The sequence below is a fragment of the Sebastes umbrosus genome, chromosome 18 (assembly GCF_015220745.1).
Source record: "Sebastes umbrosus isolate fSebUmb1 chromosome 18, fSebUmb1.pri, whole genome shotgun sequence".
Lineage (NCBI taxonomy): Eukaryota > Metazoa > Chordata > Actinopteri > Perciformes > Sebastidae > Sebastes > Sebastes umbrosus.
The window spans coordinates 21,310,708-21,329,572 of NC_051286.1; the positions used below are offsets into that span (position 1 = coordinate 21,310,708).

General features: G+C 41.6%; 1 protein-coding gene across 12 annotated transcripts in view; it reads left to right on the forward strand.

Moving 5' to 3' along the window:
- The window catches only part of nrxn3b (neurexin 3b), a 355,996-nt gene that overhangs the window by 141,160 nt on the left and 195,971 nt on the right, over positions 1 to 18,865 (forward strand). For 9 of the 12 annotated variants that reach the window (XM_037750894.1, XM_037750889.1, XM_037750892.1 and 6 more), the window contains 8 exons: positions 528 to 554; positions 2,931 to 3,050; positions 3,395 to 3,507; positions 4,548 to 4,816; positions 5,208 to 5,398; positions 7,180 to 7,353; positions 8,315 to 8,341; positions 11,229 to 11,348. In XM_037750894.1, the coding sequence (XP_037606822.1) occupies positions 528 to 554; positions 2,931 to 3,050; positions 3,395 to 3,507; positions 4,548 to 4,816; positions 5,208 to 5,398; positions 7,180 to 7,353; positions 8,315 to 8,341; positions 11,229 to 11,348 (1,041 nt within the window). The remainder of the gene's footprint in view (positions 1 to 527; positions 555 to 2,930; positions 3,051 to 3,394; positions 3,508 to 4,547; positions 4,817 to 5,207; positions 5,399 to 7,179; positions 7,354 to 8,314; positions 8,342 to 11,228; positions 11,349 to 18,865) is intronic. The other 3 variants (XM_037750890.1, XM_037750895.1, XM_037750888.1) reach the window with 1 other exon arrangement.

An 18,865-nucleotide genomic window follows, 5' to 3' on the forward strand; every position in this document is an offset into this window, starting at 1 on the left:
TGGAGATTTTAGTAAGAGATATGCATAGTTTTAATGACAAATCATCATAAAAAATTGCTAAATTTTAAACTCTGTAGTGGCCTACTATAAAAAAAATACTTGGGCTGTAGTTGCTGGGTTGAAAAAATCGATGTGGCCATTGAATTGCAAGTGGCAATTTTGAAATTCAACATGTAGCCAAACTCCATGAAAATAGCACCAATATGATGCTATTAGCATACCTGTCATTACGTTAAAGTTTCAAATTAAACCCAAAAAAAATAAATAGCGCAGTAATATTGACCAGCATTGGTACAATATTATTGGCTACAGCATTGAAAGTAATTAAAAAAAGAAGTGGATTGGGATTAAATTGGATTTCCAGTATCAGTATAGTGATATTGACCATCAGTAGCCAACCAGGCTCAAAGGCCGCCGGGGTCATGTGACCGTCCCCGGAAGGTGGCTTTTCTTGCTCTTGGATGTCTGCAGCTGTAACCTTGAAGGATGCGATTTCATCTGTCACTTATTCTCCCCTCCCCATCTAGACTGTGTCAGGATAAACTGTAACACCAGTAAGTCAACATTCTTCTTCTGCAGCCTTCTTCCTACAATCAATGTTTGATTATAGCCTGTGTGCTAGATGTAAGGGCAGAAATGTGTGAATGCAGGAGACTGATAAGAGGATTCTCAGATAAGAGGGGGGAAAAAAGTAATAGGCAGAGATTAAAGTTATGCAAATCTGATTCAATATACTCTATATATTTTAAATGGCCCACTTTTCAAATTGATTCAGGCAACTGGTTCTTAATCTTTCCCTGTATGCCTATAGCTACTCGCTGAACATTTACACTTTCAGACTCTGTGGGCTATATTGTTTTCCCAATTACACTTTAATGTATTCCTGTGAGTCTCACTCGCTTTGTTTTCTTGCCGTCCTTATTTGAACATATGCGGCAGTATATAGGCCTATAATGTGATGTATACATGGTGTAGCAGACATGCTGTTACTCATGAAAGGGACTCTTATTTTTCATTATTTTCAAAGTGCTCACAGCTTTGTAGAGAGAGAGAAAAACAGAGAACAAAGACTTAAAAATGGGTTCAGCTATGTGTGTGAGTCAGAACAGATTGTAGATTGTTCATATTGATTGATTAAATTGTCATTAATTAATAATCCAGTACACATGCATACATATTTGCTGCAAATTTAAACTCTAAAGGAGAGGATTTTTTTTTTTTTTTAAATTTAGGATTTAATTGATTTGTTTTTGCATAATGTGACTGTAAATTAATATCTTTCAAATAATTTATTTAAATTCAATCTTTCCTTAAATGTTGTAGTTCATCCAGTTGAGTTTTCCTCTTAATTCAGTCAGATATAATATAATCTACTACTGATCACAGCATTACACAGTGGCCTGGATACAAGCCACAATGAGCCAACAGCAAGGGTTAATAAAAATTATTTAATAGTTTGAATTCCTGATCTAAAGTCACAGGGAGGAGACTTTCCTAAATGTGAGACTTTTCTTAAAATAGATCACTTTCTTCATATACATGCAGTATACAACAGGGCCCAGTTGCATAAAAATAGACCTGGTCTTCATCTTAAATAGAACTTTAAGTTAGACTTGCTATAGCCACTTAAATGTACCTGTTGCATAAAGCTTCCCTATGAAGTGACTAATATAAGACTGACTTAGATAGCCTGTCGCACAATGCATTATGGGTGAAATGAGACATTTCACAGAAGAGAAAACATGGCAGATGCAACAGCGACACCACATCAAGTATGGGAGAAAATAACAGAAAAGGTAAACAGCATAAATACAATGGTCATTAGAATCGTTAAAGATGTTCAGAAACAATTCAAGAATATGGTACAAAAATCCCCAAAAAGTAATGAATAATCAGCTGAAATAGTTAGCTAAAAATATACTAAAATTAATGAATACAAAGTTGAAATAGTTAGCTAAAAGTTGACTTTAGCTAAAGTTAATGGATAAACATTTGAAATGGTTAGCTAAAAGTTAATGTTGCTGACAATAATGGTTGAACAGTTCAAATAGTTACTAACAGGCTATACATAATAACAGACCTTCTAACAAAGCTCTCATCACAAACTTCGTCAGAGAAGTGGGTTTCCTATCTCAAATTAAGTCAGTCTTTATATTTATATAACGTTACAGGCTTAATTAGACCAGTCTAACCACACAACCAAACCTGTCTAAGGCCAAGACTAGAGTCTTAAACTAATTTTATGCAACTTGCTGCAGAAGTTTAGTCACCAAATTAAAATCCTTAATCTAGTCTCCAAATCATTTTAGCAGACCACTGCTGAACACTGCTTATTTTGGATTTTAACCCTGTGTTCAATGTTATTCAGCAGAATCAGGATTGTGAGCTCAGTGGGGCTGGGCTGCCCTCTAGTGGTCTTACAACATCTCTACAGGCCTATTTTAATGACAGCCACAATGAAACTGCAGTGCAATTTGTGATCTACCTTCTGTAATTAACTGTTGAAACGAGGTATATAAGTAAAAGTATATCTCGGAAGAGTTTTTCAAAACGACACACCAACGGAATATAAGCAAGGGAGAGGGAGACACTTCTAATACATTATACATGAACTCTTAGTCACAGCTTTTGAGTCCTTGTATGAGTAACAGTATTTTGCTGTCAGTTGTGATTTGTTGTATTGTTTACCTCTGTTGTCAAATCAAAACCAAATTTTTGTTTGGAAATTAAGACCACTATCTCTAAATTATAAAGATCTTATTTGAATCTGACTACACATATTGTTTGACAAAAAAAAAAGTGTATTTATTCAAAATTGAAAAGTCTTTTCCTGGTTGAGTTTTCCAGTCTGTTACATTTGTAGTGAGAACAGAGATTTGGTTTGTGCTTGTGCTTCCCCTGTCCCTTGACTAACTAACCCTCCTCTTCAGGCAAGGGCCCTGAGGTTCTTTATGCCGGACAAAAGCTCAACGACAATGAGTGGCACTCAGTACGAGTGGTCCGCCGCGGTAAAAACTTCAAACTCACTGTGGATGACGACATGGCTGAAGGTATTACTCTAGTGAACCGTTTACTTGCTATTTGACAATACCCATTATATGCATGACAATATAATTGTTCTGTTTTTGTTTTTCCTTTTTTGGGGGGTAAGGGGGTGAAAACAGTTTTAAAATCTCTATCTGGTATTATATTCATATTATATATCGTTTAGTTTTCGTTATAAGTCAGTTTCTGATCCTACTTGAATGTCAGCATTGTTAGGGTTGTTGCATCAGCATGACACCGAGTGAAACTGGGCTGTTGCTGGGTTAAGGTTAGGCTGCAGTATCCCTCCTCCTCTTCCACCCCTTCATCCCTCGGCTTCTTCTCCTTTCTCCTCCCTCCTCCACCTCAGGTCAGATGGCGGGCGACCACACCCGTCTGGAGTTCAACAACGTTGAGACGGGCATCTTGACAGAGAAGCGCTTTGTCTCATCTGCTCCCTCCTCCTTTATTGGGCATCTTCAGGTATAAAGCAATACATCACCACGCGACAGATGCAGATCAGATACACTCATGTCCTTAAGAAGTGTTATTTTTAACCATAGACTGGAATATATAGATGGAAGACGTGTCTCCACTTCCTCCCACTGTACAAAAGTGAAGCCAAAATATCCCGGATATGGGTGCTGCCATTTTGAGATTTTTACATCATTTGTGATTAGTGATCGGGGGGGCTGCAGCTGCGGTATCGAGGTCCCGCCTACACACTCACCCGAGCCAATCACAAGCCAAGCACAGCCGCAGCTTGTTAGCGTGAGCCATCTAGCTGTTTGGCTAGAATGACACAGCTAATCATAATATCTCTATAACTACATTTATGATCAAATTGACACAATATTACACAGACCTGTGACGGTTATTGAAAATTTAAGTTACATCTCCTCTCTTGTACAATTCCTTAGCCTCCGGCTCTATGACTACTTCACTCGGAGCAGCTGTCAATCATGACGTCTCACCCCCTTTTTATAGCAACAAATAACTAATTAAAACCAAACTTATAAGAAAAATGAATACCTGAGCATATATCAGCGTTATAAGAACTACCTAAAATGACAGAAACCATCTATGGTAAAAAATGTTATGTGTACTTTGACATTTAAGTGTGGCCAATTTAGCATGTCCCATTTGCAGGATTTATGACCCATACTGCAGCCAGCCACCAGGGGGCGGTCGAGATGTTTTGGCTTCACTTTTGGGGAGCTGTCATGTTGTCCATCTTTATAAACTGTCTATGATTTTTAGTCACTAATAGTTATCATCTTAGGCAAAGGTTTTCTTCTTTTTAAATGAAAGGAAAAGTATATGCACAGATTATTATCAAGATAATCCTCTATGCTTTAAAGTGTGATTATTTCCTTTGATTGGGTATGATTACTCCAAACACAATGCTCTAGGTTGGTCATTTTGCATACTATGTTACCATGGCAATCTGGATTCAATTCAGTTAAAGTGTACTTCATGATTTCTTTACAACAACACCACCTCTCAACAACTCCTCCCCACAGAGCCTTAAGTTCAACGGTATGCAGTACATCGACATGTGCAAGAACGGGGACATCGACTTCTGCGAGCTGAACGCCCGCTTTGGCATGCGCTTCATCATCGCCGACCCTGTGACCTTCAAGACCAAGGGCAGCTACCTGGGTTTGGCCACTCTGCAGGCCTACACCACCATGCACCTCTTCTTCCAGTTCAAAACCACTTCGCCTGACGGTTTCATCATCTTCAACAGCGGAGACGGGAACGACTTTATCGCTGTGGAGCTGGTCAAAGGGTGAGTGGGACAGCGGCGATGTCGACATGTTGATGTTTTATTCCGTGGCTTCAGTCTAGACATGATTATTAAAACAGCAGTGCTTATGTGGGTGTAGTTTGTTTCTTAAGGCATTATGAGTTTAACAGTGCTGACCCAACTATCAATCCCAAAACTCTGTTGCACCTTTTGTATGCTTGCAAAAGCACAAAATGTCATTGTGTTGCAGCGAAGATTGTTTTTCTTTATCAGTTTAACTCCCATTAGTGTCAGAGCAACGTGAGGTTATTCTGAGAGTATTTCCATTACGGTTAATCAGTCTGGGAAGATAAAGGGAGCCACCCTGCAACCGCACACAAATCTACACTAACAGACCCTGATGTGTTCATCTGCTGTGCTTCTCCTCTGCCAGGTTTATCCACTATGTGTTCGACCTGGGGAATGGGCCAAGTCTGTTGAAGGGGAACAGCGAAAACCCACTGAACGACAACCAGTGGCATAACGTTGTCATCACGAGAGACGCTTCCAACACACACACGCTCAAGGTGGACACAAAGTCAGTCACCCAGAATGTCAACGGAGCCAAGAACCTCGACCTCAAAGGTATCACATCCTTACCTTTGGAGAAATTAATATTATCTTCATGATGAAGGTCAAAGAATGTCATGCAAACCCAAAAGCATCCCCAGCAGTATGTCCACACATGACTTGGACTTGAGTCAGACTCGAGTCATAAATCTGACACCTATGGTTTTTACTTGACAGAATCAAAAACAGACATGCAGCTCAGCTTTGACTTCAACGCTAAAGACTCACGACTCCTTGGACTTCAACTTTTTGACTTGGAAATGACTTGATATCCTCCCAAAGATTAAAAATGATGTTGAACAAAAGTGTTACAGGATATAAACTCTTCATTTTCCTGACAGAGGATGTACTACAAATCAGAGATACTTAAACATTTTAATCAAACATCCACATGGGAATTTTTCACAACAGACTTTTAAGTAGCCCTGCTTTAAATCAATCCGATAGCAGCCAATCATGTTCAAGCAGGAGGAAAATGTGCATTTGGTAGCACAGACCAGCAGACAGACTCCAGGTCATACCTCAGATAACTACATTCAGATATAAAGACTCTGCTGTGATCAACACAAACTGCATGGAAACATGTAAAGCATTCCGCTCAGAAATGATTAATGACAACACTTTATCAACTCAAGGTTTAGGCAACACAACCACTTAGTTAGGGTTAGGAAACGGTCGTAGTTCGAGTTAACTTCACTGATTAGCGACTCACGTGACTCACAGGACTGACGATGCCGACGAGTCACATGACTAAAGACTGACGTGACAAAATAAGTCAACGTTAGTTTCATACGGGAGACGAACACCGTTCTCCTGGTTGAAAGTCTTGTGTTTGTTTGACCTATCCACTACATCTCCCACCCACCCACAACAGACTTTCGCACTATTAATACGACGTCACTTGCCTCGACCGTTGAATAACGCCACGGGTGGATTAACACTGGAGTTAGCTGAAAGCCCGGTTCGTCACATACTGTCGCTTAAGGATGCCTCCGTGCGTCGGTTTCTGATGCCGAGGGGAACTTACCAAACGGCAGTATTTGACGAGTTGGGAGTGAGACCATGTTGTCAGTGATTGTAAATAACAATAGGATAATAGGATCATTTTTTGGCTGGAAATGGTAGGGCATATAAAAAAAACATAAAGCTGCATTTGTCATTTTTAGTCCGTTTTGGTGTGGGCTAGACAAAAGTATAATGTGTTGATTAGTGAGCTTTACTTTTGTTACCTTTGGACAGAGCGAGGCTAGCTTTTTATCCTCCGTTTCTAGTCTTTGTGCTAAGCTAAGCTAACCGACGGCTGGCATTAGCTTCATATTTACCGTAGAGACATGATGAGTGGTATCGATCTTCTCATTCAACCCTCAGTAAGAAAGTGAATAAGCATTTTTCCCAAAATGTTGAACTAATCCTTTAAAAAGCATGTGTTATTTCTGTAAATTTACTATACTAACTGTTACTCTGTTTAAAAAATGTCAATAGCAATATATTTGGTGAAGGGAAGGTGACTTATGACTTACAAAACAATGACTTTGTCCCACCACTGAATACAAGTGACTTTGTGAAACACACTGCTATGGTCCTAAGAGATTATTGATTCTAGCAGCATGTTAAGAGATTCAAGATTCATTGTACAAGTCCAGTATCTAGCCTGAGAAAAAAAAACATAATCTCAATCAGTACTTGTGTCAATAATATTAAAGACTTCATTCTGTCTCTATTGGTATAGTCACATTTCTTATTTAGTAAGTTCAATACAGTTAAACTCACTAACATACTCACTTCTCTCCCTTCAGGTGACCTGTTTGTCGGAGGTCTGGGACCCAACATGTACCAGAACCTCCCTAAACTGGTGGTTTCTCGGGAGGGCTTCCAAGGCTGCTTGGCCTCAGTCGATCTCAACGGCCGGCTGCCAGATCTCATCAATGACGCCCTCTTCCGCAGCGGGCAGATTGAGCGTGGCTGTGAAGGTACAGATGGCCTGTAGCGGTATAAGAATCATGACCTGCCGTGTGAGATTTATTAGTCTAATTGGAAGGCTCTTCAGTGGCCCTTACAGCCACTTGCTGGCATTGTTAATCCTACTTATTTTCTTTTCCTTCGCCAGGCATTTGTCACACTGTACAGTAGGAAAATACTTCAACTTTGTCTTTCAGTTTCTTGGCTTGTTAACTTTTTATGTTGCATCAATATATTTTAAGATAACTGAAAGCAGCAAAACCTGAATAATAAATTAAGAAACATCCCAGATTATGAAAGAAAACTAAAACAAGCCAGAAAGTGTAGGTTTTTGATGCTAAAACGAGGCTACTTGCCTTTTTTTCATTCTCCAGCACCTAAAATCTCCATCTTAAGTCAAACTAGCTTTTTACTGTTATAGAATACAATTAGGCTGCTGCTGATGATGTGGTATTTGTACACTGACACAATAATTAATCTTATGTCTCTTTATTGTTGTTATTTTAATGAAAAGTCAGTCAGCTTGAAGCTGTTTTCATTTATATTAGATATTATATATCATTACTTTTTCCAATTTTAAAATTCTATTGTGTCCAAATACATGATGTTCCTTGTGTGTGGTGTGGGCGTCTGCATATGACCTCTAGAGGGCAGCAGAAGATTAAGATAAGTTCAAAGTTCTGCACAGTGGCCTTAATGAGGAGAACATTTGGTCATGGTTCTCAAAGACAAAAACATACATAAAAATCAATAAAGTTTTATAAATAAAAATACCACTATATAGGATCTTTTTCAGGAGCTCAACCCTCGCTAACAAATCAACAACGCTCCCCAACGTTGCACTCTGCCACAAGTCACAAACTTTTGTACAAGTTTTACGAACGCTAACAATGCTGGTCCCTCACTAACCTTTACTCTTGTTTTCCGCTCTGCTCTGTTCTGTTTGTAATTTTCTTTTCTGCGCTAACAAAGTTGGTTTCACCAAAGCCGACCTGCAAGGTAGAGGGTTAAACTCAGCCTCTCTTGAGGCCTGCTCGCCTGAAAGCCTGCTGTGTGCAATGCATCGTGGGTGTCACCATGGCAGTAAATGTTTACTTGGTTGCCGCAGAGGTGACTTGCTCTCTGAAAAGAAAACCGAATATGAAGATCCAAAGAGAGAGAGAGAGAGAGAGAGAGAGACTTCTGGCCGACAAAACAACTGATTAAGCAACCAGGATTTGTTTTGTTTTTTTAAAGTATGATTATTACGTTGTTAGTGCATTTTCACTATAGCAGTGCTGCAGTCTGAATTTAGCCATTCATTTGTTAGATTCTAGCACATTAGTTATATAAATTATCGTATAACATGTTTTTTTCCCCGTTAACCACCGTGCTAGGTGTATCTATAGTTGATAAAGTTGCAAAGAATTTGATTACATAGTATAGTTAAAGACAGTAAATAGATCAGGTCAGATAAGTGATGTTCATACAGTATATCTAACTATAAAGCAAGGAATCTCTGTCTGTGTGTCTTTCGCATAGCTCGAGAACCGTTCATACGATCAATTTCACACTTGGCGGGTGTATTGTCTGGGACCCCATGGAGTGCTTTGTCGAATTTGGTGCAATTTGGACACGCGACACATTCGATATTAATAAGCTTTGAATAAACAGCTTTCTGTGCAGCAGCGGGGGGCAGGGCTTCAGGGCGCATTTGTACCAGATCCAGTGACGGAGGGCTTCTCAACGCTTTCCATTCATTTCCTATGGAAAGTAGGAGAAGCAGTCGCCCAGTGCGTGGTTGAAATTGTTGTGTGCTGTATTTGCATAAAGCCCAGCGACGCGCCTGGCTCACGAAACTTGGACCAAGCTATTAAAGAAGTATACAGTAAGCAGTATACAGTTGAGTTGCATGTTTTTTGTGTTTTGGGGGCCTTTTATAAGTTATTTCGGGGTGCAATGAGTTAGAATAGTAACATAATTCAATACTTTTATAGCTGGGGGCCCAGCCAGTTGCAAGACGGTAAAGTCTTCCCCTAGTGTTATTTCCTGTGAAGTGTATTTCACCTGTTTTTCTGACCGCGACTTAGGTGTGTGATGCAACTACTCTTTGTCATGACAGGTGTATTGATCAGGACCCAAGGAAGCGCAGTGTCGAGTGTGAAGTTGTTTTTATGAGCGGTTCTCGAGAAATCTGCAAGAAGCAACACCACGGGCCAAGCATCCGGCCCGCTCTGAACGGGCATGTTTTCAACGCGCACTGCACCAGTACAGTATAAGCATAAGGCAGTCAGATAGCCTAAAAGCAGCGTCTGAAAGCAGGCAATTTGTGGGAGTACTGTGTTCTACTATGAAAATGCCCCTTGTGACACATTACAGGCTGGCATAGGCAGCAGAAAGAGGCTGTCACTGCACATCTAAACACCGCCGGTGTGCTGCTGATATATCAGGCCCCTCTCTCTGTCTCTCTCATTTTTTATTTTTTTTTTCAAAAAAAACTATCATGTTTGCTACTTTTACCCAGCTGAGTGTTTTTCAGAGAGCGAGCGACCTCCTGCTGCAACACTCAAACAGCAGCGAAATCCTCCGTTGCTCACGCTGATGCAATAGAGAAATCCACGTATGCACACAGTTGTCGAGGACGCCTGGTTGACTACCATCACCGGCGCATTACACAGTAAATGCACTTTCAGCTGGCAAACTTGCTCTGTTCTCCACTTCAAATGTCTTCTTCACATTGTCTTGCACAAGACAATTGACACCGTTTACTTGCATTTGTCTGCCATTTATTTGGACTGTTTATTTAATTTGGCTTTTTGTTTGTTTCCTATGTGGTTATCGGAGGGGGTTCTGTCGAGGTTCCCCCCCCCCCTCCCGTGTCTGTCTAGACTCCGACGGGGGAATTGTTTATCTCGTTATCTATGCTGTGAGCTTGTCCTTATCTGCATTCCCTCTCAGTATAAGTATTCAAAGGTGAGAGCTATGTGTGGTGTCGACGAATAGCAAACACACATCCAGTTTGACTTTGAATACCCTCCTCAACTCTTGTCTGACTGAAGTGCATACACGGTGATATGCACTGCGTGTTCTCAAGTGCTCTTTTTGTTTCCCCTCTTCTCTTCATGAACTCCGTCTGTCTAGTGTTCACCGTGTATTCTCACAGTGAAAGAGATGTTTCCAAAGAAAATTGCCAGGACCACTTTAATGCCATTTTTTCTTACAAAAATGGGTATTGTTTAATGGAGTTTTTATTCATGAGTCATTTGTTAAAAGGTTCTTTTTTTACGTCTTGTCTTGCTTGTTCACAGAGGGAATGCAGCGTTCTAAGTTTTACTCTGATAAAACTTTATTTATTTTTTTAAATTACTTGTTGGAATGATAAACAAATTGCATGCATGTCCACCTGCACACACTCTCAAAAAGAAGGAAATAAAGGGGTGTCGACAGTGTCATCACATCAGCCAAGTTGTGGTACAATTCGCCTGCTATAGCATGTCTTAAATGCAGATTAGAACCATAGCATCCTGTACTGTACAGCAGTTTTTTACAGTAATTAACTCTGAGAAAATGCTCCTACTGCTTGAGAAGCGTGCTGTTGATCCTGTGAAAACCTGGCACCTTCTGCTCCGGCTCGCAACTGCGTTTTGCCGCTTTCACCCAGCATGAAACAGGATTCCCCAGACTGTTCTTTAAGTGTGTTGTACTCCAGGTCAGGCTTCCTGTGGTGGCACTGTTTGCTCCTTGTTCTTTCTTCTAGGCCCACATGCTGTATATATCTGTCCCTCTAGAGTGCATTTCTTCTGCATGGGTCCTGCATTGTTAAGGCTCAGCAGTGGCTCTTATTGTTGCTTGACTGTGTTCCTGTGGTATCACTTTCTTTCTCCCTCCCTTCCCGCCTTTTCTCCAGGCCCAAGTACGACCTGCCAGGAGGACTCGTGCGCCAACATGGGTGTGTGCATCCAGCAGTGGGAGAACTTCACCTGCGACTGCTCCATGACGTCTTACTCTGGGACTCACTGCAACGACCGTGAGTACTGCTTAAGATTTACCTTTACTTGCCTTGCTTGTGCGTTAAAGGAACACTTCGCTGATTTGTGTTGAAGTCAACGTATTAGTCACGGCGTGTGCTAAACGGCATGTGAAATAGTATTTTATATGTATCCTGTGGCTCTGAAGGGAGCTCTAGCAAGTCTGAGAAAGTTACTCTAACTATTGAGTAATACTGAATTCAACTTGGAGACTTGGGTATAGAACTTGAACAACACATTCCTCACAAAAATCAAGTTGCATTGGCTGTCCTGGTGAAGGAATTTCCTCTGCGGTGATGATTTGCTCAACAGCGCGATATGCGGTACTATTGCAACTTTTTCTTTTTTTGGAAATGACTTTATTCATCCTGATTTTTGTGCTGTATAAATAAGCTTTATTGTTAGGCTGTTATTAGGAATATTGTTGCTTTTTAACTGACAAAGATGACAGTTTTAAAATGAATTAAATACTTGTTTATTGTTAAATGCAGAACAAAGAAGAGCAATGAGGTGCAGCGTTTTTTTCAGCTGTGCTTTGGTTGCGTCTGGTTGCTATGATACGGAATATTAAATTGTCGGCACAAGGTAGCGTACTTGCTCTGGGTGAAGGGAAGGCTGAAGCACGTAGGGAGAAAGGACGGACCCGGCGGTCTATGTGTATTAATTTTTCCTCCATTGTTGTTGTTGTTGTTGTTCAGCACTTGTTGCCTACATGTAGGATGTGATCGTTGGTCTTTGTGGAATTTTACCCAAAGTTGAAAATGTTTCACCTCTCGACGACCAGAAAATACACCATGTTGGTACTGCTCAGTGAAGAATAGATGCTCAGCACCTCGTCACGTTGAGAATTCAAAAAAGAAAAAAACGTAAACATAGCGGTTGTGGCGGTTGCTTGCCATCTCCTGCGGTTGGCTTGTCAATATTGCGATTATTGCGACAGCCCTAGTAAAAGTCAGGATATCTAATTTTTAAGGAGTGCTCCTTAAACACGTGTGCATTCAGTCAACACCAGACACACACACACACACACACACGCACTGTACAAAACTGCCATATTTCACATTTAATAAATAACCATATCCTGCGTATAGAAGCACATAAAAACACACATTATTATGATAACGTGCAGTCATTTACACACATAAAAAATACTACAAACACACGCACACACATAATTTGAATGCACCTATGGACCCGTGCCATCCTCTCTGCAACAGTGAGTACCACATCCTTGACTCAAGGACTCCAAGGCTGTTCCACTCATGTGCTTATTAAGCCCTTGTCAGATTCACTGCATGAAAGTGGAGCTGAAAGCTTCATGTGATATTTTTAAATGAAGCAACTGAGAGATGCCGGCAATTGTTGAGGGTGTTTTTTTTCTTTTTCTTCTTTCTTTGCTGCAATGCAGGCAATTTGTCGTAACAAAACGCTTGATGTCCCGAGCTTTCGCGTTTTTGTGCTTCGGAGTGAACGGCTTTGACTGATGATGTGTAAAATATCCACTTCTGCTTCAATCGCCTTTTCATAAACGCCCTTCAAATAGCCATCGTAGAAGTCGAAGTGTGAGTTTGTGTATGTGTGTGTGGGGATCTCTTATCCCCATGACGACAGGGGACTTCCCCTCAGTAATCACGGCTGGCGGTCTTTCATTTAGCGGTTAATAGTCGGGGCACACTGCTGCTGGGCCAGACTAATGAGGTAGTAGAGGCTGTTAGGAGAGCTGCTCTCTGTGAGCGCTGGCATCCCCTAATCATCCAGACTTTTCTGATGTTAGGCTGTGTATGACTCCATACCTCTCAAACCCTGATTCTCTTTTTTCTCTCTTTATTTTTTCGCCCTCTCCTCTTTTTTTTTCGCCCTCTGTGAAAGATCATCTGACGCAATTGTGTCCAGTAATCGACTCCAGTTCTCACTCGGTGGTGGGAGCTGTGTGTTCATGTGTTAATTAGTGATGAGAAGCCCTCATTAATTCACCTCCTGGTGCTGCCTGGGATGACACGGAGGGAGGGAGGTTTCATTGATTTCCGATCCACGCAGACATATTTCTTCTTGAAACACAAGAGCTTGGGGTAGTAACTTATTTTATATCTCATGACGGTGCAGGTTTAAGTCTTAGTTCTCCTGTTGCTGTTTTTTTGGAGATAGATGTTCACTAATATTGACTGGACTGTCCAAGCGGATAATAGCATCTTTAACAGAGCGGTATGGCCCTAAATGGATTTTGTAGTTGATTTTCTTTCTCTTTTGGCACTCTTTCAAGCTATTTCTTTTAATTTCCTGTGCTAGAAAATATATAATAAAGAGAAGTAAAAAGAGGAAGACAAACAGGCAGTTTAGTTCACAGGAGTAAACATTTCAGAACACGAGTCTACATGACACCGTCTGCCCAAGATAAGGGTTCTAGTTTACTTCTCTTGGATTGACCCAATCTCCTGATGATGACAGCAGCCTGTGTCTATGTGAGGTTTCATGAGCTCAGCAGTGCGGTCGCACACCACCAGGTGGCAGTAAATCCACAAGCAGGACCGCACACTGTCCCTCCACGCTGGGAGAAAATGAGATGCAATCCCCCGAGCATGAAATCAGCTTTCCTGTTATTTTACTCCACTGCTTTGCCTCTCTCTTTCTCTCTCTCTTTATCTATCCCCCACTACAAACACACAGCCCATCCAATTCCTATAGTTATGGATCATAGAGAGAATATTGTGCGATCTCCTAAACAACGCAAAATCTAATGTAGTACAATGCAATCATATTGCCAACAATTTTATTGTTCGATTGAGGCAGCTTGATAAAAATGAAAACGGCAAATGCGGTCTTGTGTTCGCCTGTGTGTGTGTTTTTGTACGACTGCCTTTTATTCAGTGAGCACAGTGCTGAGAGAGGGTTTTTAATTAACAATGTGGGAGTGGAGCTTCTCCCTGTTTCTCTCAGTCTCTCCCTCTCTGATAGCTGGCAGCAAATATCAGTAATTGTCTGCTTCTCTGACTCCGTCTCTACCCATTGTCCAAATGAAGAAACTCGAACAAAGTAAAGTGAACATTTCTGCCAGTGGAGCCCCTCGCAAGTTTCATCTGTGCCGATTGTTAGCGTCGAGCCCGCGTGCCCTCTCTGCACTTCTCCATTGTAGCCAACAGGGCTCTAGGTGGCGGAGGAGAAGAAAACACCTCAGCAGGCGAGAACTATCCACACTCCTTTCATTTATTCTTGTGTACCCCTGCAGCCTGCACTTTGTCACTGCACACCTTTACTTATGGGAGCAAGACACAAAGGGGATTTGCACCACACAGGCCGTATACAGAGCCACTTGGACAATCTGGAGGTACATATCGTGCTCAGTGCTGCTTAAAAAAAAAAAAAGAGTGTGTGTGGGGATGAACTCTTTTTATAGCATTTTCATCCTGCTTGGTTCTGGCTCACCGCTTTTGTCATGCTCATCTCCATCTCCCTGTCGTCTCGCATCCATCCCCCCTTTTCTCTTCGTCTTTTCCTCCTCCTCTCCCCCTCTCTGTTTTCTGAGCAGACCTCTCCCTGTCAGGTTCTATGAATGCCGCATATTTTCATTTAAATCCAAGGACAAGGGAGCTGTGGGCCAGGCAAGAAGAGCAGCGGACACTCCTCTTCCACATCCAGAGCAATTACTCAACTTACGTAATAGAATTATCTCTGCAAAGGTCGCTGCATTGTTCCACAGTCAGGAACACGGTAAACAAACAGAAAGAGAGAGTGGAGAGGGAAGCTGGAGACGGGCAGCAGAACACAGTTCGTCAGTTGGAATGCTGACATCAGTAATTGCTTAGATAGATTTAGTGATGAATTTCTCTGCCAGTGTATTGATCCCCGACCAACCCTCTGCTCCTGCTCAACCCAATGTCCCTATTTCACTTTTCAAGGCATGCTCAGAGGGCTGTAACCATATCTGGCTAACTGCTTACATAAATGACACAGCACCGGCATTGCTTCCTTCACTATATAAAAGAAAATAATCATGGCATTCGCCTCGCAGTCATTTCTCCCTCCGCTCGTCGGTGGAGACGAGCGAGGGGAGAAAAAAGAAAAGGACAAAAGAGGTCCGGGGTTGAGGAACAAGCTGTGTTTTCTCTGGTCCACAATGTTCTACTCAGTAGAAAATCAACAATAATAACAGCATTTTCCCTCTATTGACGGATGTGTCGGCTCGGCAGTATTAAACCCAGAGCGGGAAAAAAAAAGAAAAAGGTAGCCACACAATGGCGCTATTCACTTTGACATGACGTCAGTGATGAGTGAAGGTTTTAGAATCAACAAGAAAATTAGAAAAAGACACACAAACACATGCGCATGATGCCGGTATCTATAGAGCTCCTCATGAATGCTGAGGGAGTTTTCATTGGAGCGTTGAATAATTTAGCCTGCTGTCTCTGTAAATGGGATTAAGTAGCTGGAGCTGGCCGGGGCTGGCCAACAGGTGTTGAGGAGAGGTTAGTTGGCTATGAAGCAGTGCTGGAAATGTGGAGCTTGGCATAGTTTCAGCTGGGCACAGATGTGGTGGCAACTCTAGATCATAGTACATTGACTACTTTTTCAGCCAGCGAAGACAATCAATATCAAGATTAATCAGGAAAGGAGAGCAGTAAACAGGGAGAAATAGATGTGAGATGTTTTCCTTCTTCTTTCAAAAGCTTATAGAAAGTTTTCATACAGTACGTGTGAAAGAACCTTTTGGCTAAAGAGGGCTTATACAGCAAGTGGAGCATAGAAATATGAGAACATTTGTCTATAAATACCACAGGTAGATCAGAAATGGGCCAAAAGAGTTCCACTGAGAATGATTTGTCCTCAGGGCGCAACCTATCCCAAAAGCCCACTTTGGAATGATGTCACTCTCTTTGTTGTAGGCGAATCGGTTGGCTAGAAATGACAGAGGCATCACATGATCAGGTGGCTTAATAACAGCCATTTAACAGCTGCCTGCAGGATCATCACAAAGGAACATGATGATGAAGGTTTGCTGCTTTGAGGAAACTGCTCCTGTTATTGTGTAGCTGTGACTGGAGGAAAAGCGTAATTGCCCAACATCAAGCCAGTGGAATTGCCCGAAACACATACATACACGAGAGTGCACACACACAAAGTTGTCCCTCGGAGGTTTATAATCTCTCTCCCTCCCTCCATCACTTTATCACTGCTCTTCCTTGTCTTATGATATCTGTATTAGAACCGGAGCTGCATGTCCAGCCCTTGGGGGGTCTAACGAGCTGCCCCGCCATTGGCTGATCAGGCTAATGATGCTTGCCCAGCACTGCATCATGTCACTGTGATAAGAGTGGATGTCGCTTGTGTCAATCGATGTGTCACCGCCGCGCTCAGAGCCGCGGTATAATTGGATATACGCGGTGCTGTGGAGCCTAAATGCCCCAGGGCCAGAAGAAAAGAGAATGTAAAAACGAGAAGAGTGGGAAATGTTACTCCTCATGAGTGTCAATAAACGGGTGCGTTGAAGAAATGTGCAGTTTTCAATATTTTTTGGATCATTTATTTTCATTTTCATATGTGGATATATTGCTGTGTTTCTGAGCCATTAGTCTTATATTGCAGGATTATCTCTTGGTAGTTTAGTTCAAGCCGCACTATTCAGTATTTCTATACAAACAATGGGTCAAATGACCAAATGTAAGGTCAAAGGTGTCGCTAGCAATGACAAACCCCTCATCGTTTTGGCCCACAACTGTGTTTTCAATAAAGGCGCCCTGTGGAATTTTCTTGCAAACAAACAGAAGTTAGTGTCCCTCACCAATACTTTTACACTCTGTACATACATTTTTGTATTCCTGTCTTAACTTTCTCTTACTTTTTTTCGTACCGTGCGCTCGTACAAGTGTGCCACGTCATATTCAGGGATTGCTCCTAACTTCAGATAACTGTGCAAATAACCTTCGTAAACATGATGAATGCCACTTTGCATAAATGAACGTGCATACGTGAGAATTGTAAATTTGCATAATTAACACCACACTTAAAGTGTGTATTATTGAGGTATACAAACAAGGTGAGTGCATTTAGTTTGAAACGCCGTTTTCAAAAACGTTTTAATCATGCATCCATGTTTATTAGCTAGCAGTCTTTGTTCCTATGTTTCTTGGTGCATTACTGCAACCAACTGTCAATAAGCAGAATAGCATGAAACCAACAGCAGAAAGTGAATCGAGCAGCTTGCGTGGCTCCATGGTACTATTCATGGTCAAAAAAACTCCATGGGTTATATTACCTTTACCTTTTATTTTCAGCTGTAGCAGGCACCTATTTTCACAAAGCTCAGAAAACCCCACTGTACGCTACCTGCCCAGCACCAAATGGTGGACACACAAAGTTAGCGACAAGCTAGTGAATGTTGTGGAGCATTTAGGAGCTAAAAAGTTGGGTATGTTTCTCAGAAATTCGAGAACCAAACAGAACTAAAAGGACAGCGATTATCGGTCGTCGTCAGGCGGCCAGAAACAGGCAATTGTTTGCCAACGCGCTAGATATAACTATAGTAAATATAGCCCCCAAGTAGGCAAATACATCACTTAATGCAGCTTTAAAGTAATAGTTCAACATATTACTCACTTATTTGCTTACATTCTGAGAATGAGATAAGTATTGATCTCATGTATGTGCGTTAAATACAGAGATTGAGTCTGGAAGGGATGTATTTAGCCTAGCTTAACATAAACACTGTTGGCAGGGGGGAAAAGCTCCGGCACCTTACGCCCCATAAAACCACAAATTGTCACTTTACATTTTATTTTTGTAAAAAAGAGTGTTCATTAGGAAGCTTTAGGTGTAGGTAGGCACATTTGTTCACTTTGGACAGAGCCAGCCGTTACCCCCCTGCTTCCGGTCTCTATGATAAGCTAGGCTAAACACGTCCTGACTCCAGCTTCATTCTTAACACACGGATTTCAGAATGATAGTGTTCTTTTCATCTCACACTCGGAAAGAAGCAAAAAATGTCGAACCATTCCAGACCAAGAACATAATAGTTAACCACCTTATATCGTAGTTGTTGCAGCTAGAAGAAGAAGTTCTCCTGCTGTGATAAACACAATCACTACTGTCTCTGGAACTCCTCGCAGACTTTCTACAAACTGCCTCGGTGAGCGCATGAGAGAGATGTTGTATGGAGAGGCAGGGAATGATTGAGTTGAACACATTACAGACAGTTACGATGAGGGGCATCCATCTGTTTTGGTGCCAGGCGGGTAACCTTGAGGCTGTCAGAGCGTTCCCAGCCCCTGGCCCTCACAGGCTGAGAGCCCAGCCACAGACACATCCATCAACACATGTTCCTAGACACATTTCAGGAGCAGCGGCAACACATACAAATCACCCAATCAATACCTCGAACGCCGCGCCTGAACTTCAGGGTTTTGGGCAGGAACATGTCTTGAGTAAGAGCTGTTCGCGCGCATGTTTTCTTTCGCAGCTGTGACATTTCTTTTTGTTCTGGTCTTTCATTCGATTGTTACTCTTTCATCATCTTTCTTACCTGCCA